General features: G+C 37.9%; 1 protein-coding gene across 1 annotated transcript in view; it reads left to right on the forward strand.

Annotated features, from left to right (window-relative positions):
- adgrd2 (adhesion G protein-coupled receptor D2) overlaps positions 1 to 12,092 on the forward strand; it is a 53,131-nt gene extending 41,039 nt beyond the window's left edge. The window contains exons 20-25 of the mRNA XM_040155171.1: positions 529 to 570; positions 710 to 763; positions 947 to 1,094; positions 7,866 to 7,924; positions 8,023 to 8,053; positions 10,804 to 12,092. Coding sequence (XP_040011105.1) covers positions 529 to 570; positions 710 to 763; positions 947 to 1,094; positions 7,866 to 7,924; positions 8,023 to 8,053; positions 10,804 to 10,811 — 342 coding nt within the window. The 3' untranslated portion in view covers positions 10,812 to 12,092. The remainder of the gene's footprint in view (positions 1 to 528; positions 571 to 709; positions 764 to 946; positions 1,095 to 7,865; positions 7,925 to 8,022; positions 8,054 to 10,803) is intronic.
- Position 12,093: the final 1 nt, after the last annotated feature.

Below are 12,093 nucleotides of genomic sequence, written 5' to 3' on the forward strand. Positions count from 1 at the left end.
TTCTTGTTGAAATTGTTTTTGTGGAAACTTGTTCTTTTCAAGCATAACCCAGCCTTAAGAGATGTTTGAGCTAGTAGTACTGCAGTGGAGCACTGATGGTTGGGTGAAGGTATTGCATTTTTCTGGTACCTCCACTTCTTCTATACATCACCACAAGTGGTCAACAAACTGCAATCAAAGAAAAAACTTTTATTTCCAAATTACATTTCTGGATTTTCCCTAATCCATTTTGGATTCAGTTCAGATGAGATTTGGGTGCCACACCCTGCTGAATCCAACTGAAGTTTGTGCCAAAAGGGAGTAGAAACACATATGGAGAGCATGAAGAGGTATTTAGCAATATGTACTTCTGTTTTCGATGGTCAAGACAAAAAAAGCATCATTTGACTGAGATGACAGAGTGAAGCACTAAATGGACTTGATGAAGATCCATACTGTCGACAAAAGATTTATGAATGGTGTTAATTTTCTTCCAATTCTCCACATCTTTTACATGTGCTTTCTAACGTGTCTCTCTCCTCTCTACAGGGCCTGTACATCTTCTTAGTGTATGCTGTTTACAACAGTGAGGTAAGAATGAATTCAGTCAACTGTCAGTGCCACTGCCTGTCGCCACTGCAGCAGAATATCAGAATGTATCTTTGTACGGTATGTGAGTCTGCCAGCCTTTTGGGCAAACCAGTGGGTGTAAACGCTGCTTCTCATTTAGGTGAGGAATGCCATAAAGAGGATCAAAGAAAAGAGAAAAGCCTTATCTTTCACGGTGAGTGAGTAAAACGCACACAGCAGTGATCAGGTCCATCAGTACAGATCAGAAAATAAATTCCCTATTTACACATTTGTTGTGTTTAGGCTTTTTTTTTTAGGACAGTTGTATTGTGGTACTTTGTGGTACTTTTTGGTACCACTTTGCAGCATTTCTGATTGGGTTGTGATGTATTTTCAGAACTGTTCCCAGCCAATCAACTTCCTGCCTACCCAAAGGGCCCCGGTTACCTCCTGGTGCCGCAATCCAACAACCCTATCCAGCCCTGAGACCAGTGACACCTCTGGACCCCCCAGCTCAACCTCCACGTCACTGGTCATCAAGAATGGTAGGCTGCATAACCTGTGGCTGATAAGTATTTGTTCTGTGTGTGACCTGGTCTTTACTCGAGTATTATATTTGAGGCTCGGTGGGTTATTATTCAGGAAATTGTTCCTCATTTTTAGTCACTCAACAGGAAAATTGTGTTTATCATTACTTACAAATGGTCCATACTAAGTTTTTGCGCAGTTAAAATTGAAGAGTAGCACTGCTGAAAACTGCACGTTTGGTCTCATGCTATATCAGTGTTTGCATGGTCATGAAAACCTGGAAAAGTTACAGAATTTGAAAATAACTTTTTCTAGGCCTGAAAAGTTTTAGAAAAACATAAATCCCATAGGATTTGGAAGAGTCATGGAAATAAAAAATCACACGATGTTTAAGATAGAATCATTCAGATATAATGATCCCTGTGTGGCAGGCCACAGTAGAACCTTCTCTTGTCTGGAGTGACATCCATTCTACATCTCAGGCTATGCATGGACACTATATGCCATAGCTTTGAAAACACCACGTACAATATGGATTGCATGGGAAAATACTTAACATTTGAAACATGGGAGAGGCAGCACCATGAGAGGCCTCACCGCAGATTTATCGTGTTTCCACATGAGTCAGATGTCCACTGAAAGACTTAGAGGAGCACTGAGTCTTCACCTAATCTATGCTTCAGCAGACATATAATGAGCTCTTTTATTCATTATTTCTTGGTTTTTGTCTGTAGTTATGCATTATAAAATACATCTATCTCTCTTTGCTGCATGACTTTCTTTTTTCTCTTGCTTCACGTTACATTATTGAAAGACATCCCCCCATAAAATAGCTTATCACCACCCTGGTGAGAAATGTGGCCTATTGGTGTAACAAATAATGTATTTTATTTTTAAGTCTATGTAAATGTTGTGAACTGTCTTTAAGATCACAACAAAATTATGTCTGAGACCCAACTCACTAAGACTAATGAAGCTCAAAATTAACTATGTAATTATCACAAAAATATGATCAATTATTAAATCATTTAAATGTGAATAGATAAAGAAATTTTTATACATTTTCATGTGAATTCCGATGTGAGCTGGACCAGTTCAGCAAAAACAGCACATGCGAGTCAGGAGTGGGCTGCTCTGATCACACGTCCAGTGGGCATTGACGAATTGAATTGCAGTCCCACCAGTAGCCATTGTCCGCTTCGCAGACACATCACCCTCGTTCAATGACCAGCATGCCAGCATGCTGCAATGTGCAAAACATTTCTCATCTATGTTTTGTTTTGTTTTGTTTTGTTTTTTTGTGATCACAATACCATAATATTAATACCAACAATTTTCTGTGGCACTTACATGCAAAGTGAAAAAAATAATGTAAAATAATCAGATTTTAAATTTTCAGTGCAGTGAACAATGTAATGCATTACATCAGACAAAACTGTTCAAACTTGTAAAACAAATCATTGAGTAACTTTAATGTAGTTTAGTTTTTTTGTAACAAAGTACTACTGAATCATTAATTTCTGTAGCAGAATATAATGACCATATGATATGATCATATCATTGAAGTGCACTTTAACTGATAACTGATAAAAGATATTGAATTATCACCCAGTCCTACAGTCAATGTACTTGGGAATTAATCTGGTTAATGTATTATACATATTTTCAATGTAGACACACAAATCACAGAATGTAATGAAAACTGGCTTTAAAGTCATTGAAAAGTACCAAAATGTGTACGAATCCTGAACATATATTTTAAAGTGTTCCTGTTCAAAGATGGAAAATATGGAAATTTATATAGATATCTGCTGCACCTGGTTCACAGTAGACTGACCACTGTTGCAGGAAACTGTGTTTGAAATTTAACATCTGACAAAAGCAATTATAAAATCCGTGACTCCTTTATCAGACACACACAGAGACACTGTGTCCAAGAGCATAACTTTCACTGGGGATGGGGGTGACATGTCCCACTTACAAATCATTTTTTTTGCAGTTTAAAGAAGATCTGAGTTGATAAAAATGTTGATACAGTCCCCTTCAGTTATTTACCATGTGCTCAGAGCAATGAGCTTAATGAGCTGCAGCTTTGTGGACTTGCCTGTAAACAAGCCTGCAATGTGGGCTTGTTTTTAACAAGCCCGTTTTTTGTTGTGTGTGCATGAGACTTGCAACTCTGCATCATTAAGTTAGACTGCTTACTACTTTACTGGAGCTCTCCACTCAGCACCACAACACAAGACAAAGATGCAACATCCTAGTATTTTTCAAACAACCTTTCTGTTCCCCACAGTTATTTTTTCCTGACTTTTAATGGCTCACAGCAGCTCCAGTCCAGTGCCATATGAATTAATCAGTCAGTAATAATTATTAAGTAGGCCATTATATAAATTTAAAGGAGGTCAAAAGTTTTACCATAAATCTCTCACATGTACTTTTCATAAATCATAAAATCGCTGATCTTTTTGTTGAGCTAACATCAGGCCATATAATATTTCCTCGCATGCTGCCTTTCTCCTACACACTTGTGGTTCCAAAGGTTTCTTCTTTTCTACCAATTATCCAGTTTCAGTGGCAGAAAACACTTTCTCTAGTTCTCCATTACTTTCTAGACAGGTACAAGAACATCAAAATTTGATCTTAATTAACAGAACTTTGCAAATCAGATGAAGTGCAGCTGGGTTCATTTACATTTTAGTAACTACCTAAACTAAATTTGCACCCCTGATGGTATTATGCCACAGACTTGCTAAATATCCCCCTATTGTCTATTTGGCACCCTCATGCTGGATTTCATTGTCTCTATATTCAATTTATAGTGCACCATATTTTCTGTCCACAATTTTATTCCTTTGTCCCATTTCTGAGTGAAATGTATGAACTATGTAGAGCCCTAAAAATTTCCACAATGGAACAAAAAAGGGACAGAAGGAGTCGATTCATTGGAATGTAGTTCAACGTTGTCTGGGAAACTGCCCAAATGGTACAAAAAGTAGCCCAAAACAGTTTTATCCACCCAATCAAATAAAAATTAGCACAGTTGTATAGAAAACTGCCCAATCTTGCGACACAGTGTTTTGCTCATTAGTCCGACATTTCTTTCAGTCTGGGAATAGTGTAGATGGTTGTGATTGCGGAATGTCTCTCTCTCTCACTCACACACACACACACACACACACACACACACACACACACACACACACACACACACACACACACACACACACACACACACACACACACTGAGGAGGCACAGGAGTGTAGATAAAAAAAGTTACTTTGAAAGGTCTTTTTTATGATACATTTTGGTTCATCTTTAGTAATATCATAAAATATAGAAGGAATTTCAGGGAGTGGTCAGAGTTAGAGAAATAAAACAAAATATGACAACACATTAAACCAGTAAAGTAGATATTATAAAAAGGTTATAAAAATGGCGGTCTGTACAATAAGGCTTTATAAAATAAGGTAAAAGTTTTTTAAAATGTGGCACTGCCTCAGCTGATCTAATACTGAGGGGCAGTTTGTTCCACAGCGTTTGTAGTAAAAGTATGATCAACCTTTTCCTTAAACCTGGGCCATGGAACTTTTAATCAACATTTTTTCTCAGATCTGAGGGGTCTTGTTAAGGGGATTTTTAACAGGTCTGAAGTAAAAAGTGGAGCCAGACCATGCAGAGATTTAAAAGTAATCAATAGAATCTTAAAACGAATTCTGCAATGAATTTGGAGTTAATGTAACTCAGTCAATACTGGAGAGATGTTGTCTACATCTAGTAGTCATGCATTCTGCATCAACTGTAGACAGCCAACTGCTGCATCATTCAGGCAAGTAAGTAATGAATTGCAGTAGTCCAGGTGACAGGAAATGAAGGTGTGAATAAGTTGGTCAACCATATTTTTTGGGAGCATTGTCTTAACTCTACACACGAGTGATCATTGAACTTTCAACTAGTTGTCACTATTTTTGCAATCTCCACACACCGCTAGACAGTGTTTTCATATGAAGTATTAATAGGCCTTGTCCAGCTTTTAATCCTGTTAATTCTTAGGTAACCTCTAGTGGCTGTAGTAATTATGACAACGCAAAGGGGGAAGTCAGGGGACGTAATATAAAGAGCACCAAAGTCCACATTAGGGCAAGGTCACAGCGGATAGTTGGATCAACAAAATACCGGTCTTTCACACAGGAAACCACTGTTCGTTTCCCATTTAAAACTGATTGTCATCATTGTTTCTTTTAACCATGACCGTTCCAAGTCAAGTCAATTTTATTCACATAGCGCAAAATCATAACAGAAATGATCTCAGGGCATTTTCATATAGAGCAGGTCTAGACCGAACTCTTTATAATATTATTTACAGACCTCAACATTCCCCCATGAGCACGCACTTGGCGATAGTAGCAAAAAAAAACTCCCTTTTAAAAGGTAGAAACCTTGAACAGAACCCTACTCATGGTGTGCAACCATCTGCCTCGACCGGTTGAGAGTGAAGGGGGGGGGGCAAAAGAGAGAGAGATGGAGGGAGGGAGGGGCAAAGAAAGAGAGAGCAGGTACAAAGAGAACATAGCACAATGCAGGTTCCACATAAAGATGTATTATAATAATAATAAGACTAATAATAAAACTAACTTTAACAACCTTAACTGTGTGTTTATTATTGTTACCATGACAACGATGGTCTGGTCTCCGGTACACTCTAAATATATGTAAGGGTCCATGCTCAAGGGGCCTGTGGACCCTGTTGTAACACTCAGGTTTTGTTTAATTCTTCCATTGGTAAAAGTGGTACTGCAGCATACATCGTAAGACTTATGTCAGTGAAATTGTCAGGGGAGTAACAGAATGATGCACTCGACCGATACCAAAAATTACATGAATGAAGTCCACCAGCAGGTGGCACTATAATCAAGGTGAGTGCATTTTGGCCAGTAACTCCCAAATAGTACATTGCACATTCGAAAACCTTATGTGCATGCGTTCCCTGAATTTAGTTGAATCTTGTGATATAGGCCACGCCCATTTCTACGAATTTTTTTTTTTTGCACAATTGCGAGGTGAAACCTACTTTTTCAAACTCCTTTTAGGCTATGAGTGTGATCTGCAGGAAATTTTGCACATTACAATCTATCGACTTTCTTGATCAAACTTTATTAAAAGTACTTGTGAACTAATGAATTATGCTAAAATTGTTTTCCAATCTACACTTAGGCTGTAAGTGCAATCTGCATGAAACTTTGCATGTATCATCTATGTGCTGTCATGATAACAAGTTATTAAAAGAGTTTTGATACTCCAAAAAATGCAACTTCTACCAATACAAAGGAAGTGATGTTATATCTAAACGTAGCTCTGTCCGACAAATGCAAAACTTGGGCCACTAGTTTTCCATGCCACACAAAGCAAAATATGGCACATATTGGCCAGTAGGTGGTGGTTTTAAAATAAGTTGGAAAAAAAATAATTTTTCAAATTCACCTTAGGTTGAAGTCCAATTTACATAAATTTTTAAATGTGGGATCTAAGGACCCTAATAATTGTCAGATCACTTGCCCCAAAACATGGAGTAAGTCGCATTATGTTCCCTCAACCCAAGTCCAGATTTTATCCAAGATGAGTTTAACCAAGCCCTCTAGAATACCCCACTGGAATACCACTAAGAAACATTCTAACCTTGGTGGAAAGTTTTTTAATCTCTGTGCTGCCCTTAGACTTGCATCATGCCCGTGGGCCTTAACCTCAGCGTGAATTGCGCAGGGGGCTTGGATTCCATTAATACCTGCCTGCAGGTGTAGTTTTTAGGGGGCCAAACCCGAAGGGGCTTGGGACCATGCATGCAAAGCAACGTGACTCCTATTGCATGTGACAAGTGTTGCATGTCTTGCCAACAATGACTCCTATTAACACAAAATTTGGTCCAGTAGTATCTCGCAACTTTATCAGGAGATGCTCCTATTGGTCATATCAGAGGGTAGGGACAAACAACCTGCATAGTCATTCAGTTGAGGGAGTTGTCAAAAACACTGTGTTGCATCATAGAGACTTATGGTACTTTTAGTTCTCAGTGTTTAGTGCTTCACAGTATTAAATCTGATTTTGAAAACTCACAAAGCAGGGAGAGCTTTGTTGAAGCTACAACATTCATTCATTACTTGAATATTTGTTCACCCACATTTTCGTTTTAACTGCTTTCATATGAAAGTATTCGATGGAAACAGCATGCTGGTGATTTTGCTATTCTTAGAGGCTTATCAATAATGAGGATAAAAATTTTAAAAAGCACTCACCAAAAACTTTGGAATCTATTCTCCATATTATGGTCCACTGAGGGTCAATGATGGTCTTCACTATTGTACTGTCATGTCCACCAATGCTGTGGACCAGACTCTCTCCTGCACCTTCACAGCTCTTTGTGACTGAAATAAGTGAATGATGAGTAATTGAGGTAGACATCAGACTGCTGATGATGCCCTTTCATTCATTTCATATCATGGTTTATTCTATCCGGGCTGATGATTAAATGAAATTGATTGTTCATAAACAGAAGGGCAAATAAAGGAAATCTGCATATAAAAAGAACCAAAAGATTTTATACTGAGAACTCTCATAATGTTCTTTTGTCATGCATATTTTTTGCATTTTGTTTTATAAAGCTTTCCTTGTATTGTGCTTTGCGTTGCATGTATATATTTGTCTCATGGTTTGGCCTTGCACAAACAAATGTTTTGGTCCTGAAAAACAAATGCAAACTTTAAATACAATTTGGTGTGTTTTTGTCTTTTAGAGAGTTTCAGAAAGGAAAGCTTTGTGAGTTTCTCTTTAAAAGCAACATCAGGAAACCAAGTAAGTAACATGTATGCATTGTCACTCCACAATGTGTTTTCATATGTCATATTGATTGAATATGACTGATGTTGAATATGTCTTTTTGATTTCAACAGGTGGTCCAGCTGACTGGGTTCAAACCATCAGGTACAATGCCAACGTCACTTTATACGAGTCTTGAATTGTTTTGGAGTTTGCATTAATTGAAATTAATTTTTTTTTAAATAGAATACTAGAATGTTTTTACATAGAATACTATAAACATATGGAAAAGAAAAAATACAAAGGACTAAAAATGTCACCAAAAATAAATAGTAACTAGTTTATTGAGACAAAAACAGTCACAAATAAGGAAAGGAGTCAAGGAAGTTTCAATAAATAATTAAATACAAAAACTGCACTCGACGGAATGGAGTTGAATGGTGGGTAAAGTTTGGTCTGCTGAGAAAAATGGGGATTGAAATGTATAGTAAACAGCAGCAGCAGGGACAAAAGTCCTGCAGTAGAGCTCCTTCACACACCTACCTCCTTTTAGACCCACTAAAAAAATGAAGAGCATGACATTCATTTAAAATATAGGATACTTATTAATAAATATTGAGAGGTGTATTTACAATGGCATTTTCTTTGCAGTTTGTATATAGCTTACCCTTTCAACATGTAGCAGGATGAAGCCAACATGCAAGAATGGCCAAACAGTTGTCTAAATGCCAGAATCTAGCTCAAGTTCCCTTAGTGGTTGCCAACACTGGCCCAGATCGAGCCTAAGTACCGGAAACTGGATCTGGCCCACAGCACAAATAAGCACAAGTCCAAACCCTCAAAACATGATCTGGAAAATTAGCTCCTTACCTGATGCTGGTTGATACTGGAAAACTACGTACACTATATGTGCTTTCGTACCTAACCTTTTGGTTCAGCACTTCAAGGAAATGCTGGTGCATTTGCCGTTTGGTTCACCTTGCTTGGGTTGGTGTGAAAGCTGTCAATCAAACACTGTTGTAGACTAAACAACCAAACTGAGGGGGTGTCCCCATGGCATAGGGGTAAGCACACAGACCATGAACCACGATGTCTCAAACCTGGCTTGGGGTCCTTTGATGTATCTCTCTACCTTGTTTTTCTGTTGTCTCTCTTAATGTCACTGTATGGTGCCTAACTTCAGTGTTTCTCATGTGTGGTGTGAAAACAAAATGGACCAACCACAGGATTTTGTGATTCAGCATGAATTCAAAAACTAAACTACTATTAAATCCATCTGCAGATTATGTGAACTGTCTTGGAAGCATACCTCTAAGAAGTCTGTATAAGCAGTGTAGAAATTTATGCAAGAACATGTAAAAAGGAGTTAATAGAAAGGTGTGCAGTGCTTGAGTACTGCACTGTCTATTTTGACAGTCCCTCAATAAAAAGTAAGTGAAACATAAAGACTCCTCAGTAACTATCTCCTCCAGTGACTAGCCCTGAAATTAACCAAGGAGTAACTAAATTTAACAAGAAGGACGGGCTATCCCTGCTTTTCGGAGTTATAATAAAACACAGGACTAAGATTTCTAGTGTGACTTCAAATTAGAATGAAAGGAATCAACTTTCCAATTAAATCTCAACAAGTTACATGCTATGAGTACTTTGAAGATGTTTACTCCAGCTACTGACTTTCAATTGTGAATCCTGAACCCTGGGTCTGGGTCGTATGGTGGATGCTCCATACTGAAGGAGGTGTGTAAACCTGTGGTGATGACAGATTCAGGAGGCTAGATTGATCTGTCACTGCTGATGTGAATTAGAGCTTTGATGGCAAATAAGTATATAATTAAATTTATTGACACCCTGAAATGAGCTTGGTCAATGCCATCATTCTACCTGCTTTCTATTTATTTGGTATTAAATTACACTGCATATGGAACATTTTGAAATAGCCTTGATGATAAAATTAAAAGGAAAATAGGTATTTGCATTTATCCTCTTTGAAATCCTTAATTTAAGTTGACTGAATGAACTGACTCAGATATTTCTGACAGTTTATGTTAATATTGTTATTAATAGTAGTAGAAGTGGTTTGTGATGATGTATTAACATTGAATGATAATCTGAGTGCTGTTTTCAGAGTACTTTAATTTTTTGTAATTTTCACTTATACAGAAAACAGTACAAAACACATTTTATGGTTGTAATTTTTTTCTGTCATGAAAATCGTTTTTTAAAGCCTCTTAGTATTTGTACAAAATATCATCTATTAATGGCGTCAGACTGATGAATAGCCGCCTATGCACAGAAGTATGTGAGGAGTGAACGGGTCAGAACACAGCCACTGATTAAACAGTAGATATAAGAAAGAATTCAAAATGATATAATGAACTCATTAGTGGAGAAAGAGCAAAAGCAGTTTTATTTTTTCTTAGATGGTCTCCATTTACCTGTGCAATGTGCAACATTAGGCCTGTGTGAAAAACTGCCTCAGTGTCTTTTGTTCATTTGAATGTTCAGGCGGACACAACAGATGGTCCCCATATTTCCAGAGGGTTAAGTCACTGCCATTGGCTCTGAATTGCCTGGCAGTAGGGAGAAGGAAGTTTGTAATAGATTCATTAAATGTTTAGCCGTCTGTGAGGAACACCTGATGGATGGTGTTCTGAGTGCTGCTGGGTTTTCATTGTTGACCGCCGAGACAATGGGGAGGTCCATTCCCTTAATCAGGAATGGACAGCGCTGGCTATTCATGGTATCAGCCATTAACCACTCCAACACCTGCTCTCTCTCACTCTTCCTTTCATGTCCCTCCCTTACTGTTTTCTCTTTTGTACATAAACACACTCACACTCCTGTAATGCAAAAACATTAAACATCAAATTAAGCTGGGAGTCATAGCTAATGCCTTTCACTTTATTTCACTGCAGGTTGTTGAACTGCCATTGGAGTGGAACCTGATACCGAATTACTATAAACATGCATCAACCTGAAAGACGGGGGAACTGGACACACACATCCACAGATCCCACCTGAAGAAGTGCACAGCCAACATACCCACACTCATCTGGGAAGGAGAGTGTGGGAGAAAATGAGCATGAAGGAAAGTTGAAGTAGTGAGCTCAACCTTTCTTCACACTATCACTGCTCTGTTCTGAGGTCAGATCAATATTCTGATCTGAACTCTACTCATTTACCTAACACAGCATATCTCTTTAATTGTTTTGTCTAAAAAATATACTAATTTCCCCCTTCCCATTATCCCTTGTTGCCTGATAGTGTGAGCAGGTGAATTGACTTTAGCTTCCTGTTTTGGAAGCTAAAGCTAAAGAAAACACAGCTTACTGTGTCACAGCAACCTTAGAGTGTAAGTTCATCCAAATCACAAATCAGCTTTCAGTACAATGGGATACTGTTTTGGTTTTTTTTTGTTTTCTTTTGTGATGTTACTGTTTTTGATTACAAACACAGTTGTCTGTTGGACCTCCATGATTTGAGAAGCAACAGTTGCCATGAGTTTAATTTCATTAAAATTACATGCACTAAAAATTATCTCATCAGCACATATATGTAACAAATTTTAATACTAGGCTTCATTCTCATTCTTCTGTCCTCATGTTTCATGTAAATAGCTCTACAATTCAAAACTAATTCAAACCTATGGTCCATGACCTGTCTTTTAGTTACCATACATTTTTAGCATGGACACCCAAGTTTAAAAAGGTCTTGCTGAAATAGTGTGTTTACAGTCATACTGTACTGTAAATAGATGATTACATAAAGCACTAGATAAAACTGTATCCTTACGAATCAACAGGCATGGAGCTGTAAAAAACAACCAGACAGCAATATGATACTGTGAATGTATAACACAGATGCTTGCATTAACATCCCAGAGACATTCTAGAGACTTGAGAAACAGGAGGTAAATGTTCTGTTGCAGTCTTATTCCTCCCTTGTTGTATATTATTACAAGCACCAGCCATTTTAACTCTCCCCTATCTTCCCAACATAAGATAGCACAATAAGCTGAAGGCTCAAACAGTTACAACATGCTGAATGTCTGTGGAAATCCCAGAGGTCTGTGTGCCTCTGCTGGGCTTGTAGATAGCCTGACCTGCCAGGATAAACAACAGCCACACTATGGCTGCTGTTTTGAATCTTGTAGTATGAGCTCTGCACAACTGATGAATGTTATGCAATAATAGCCGACACACAAG

This window comes from Xiphias gladius, chromosome 19, assembly GCF_016859285.1.
Source record: "Xiphias gladius isolate SHS-SW01 ecotype Sanya breed wild chromosome 19, ASM1685928v1, whole genome shotgun sequence".
In the NCBI taxonomy this organism is placed as follows: Eukaryota; Metazoa; Chordata; class Actinopteri; order Istiophoriformes; family Xiphiidae; genus Xiphias; species Xiphias gladius.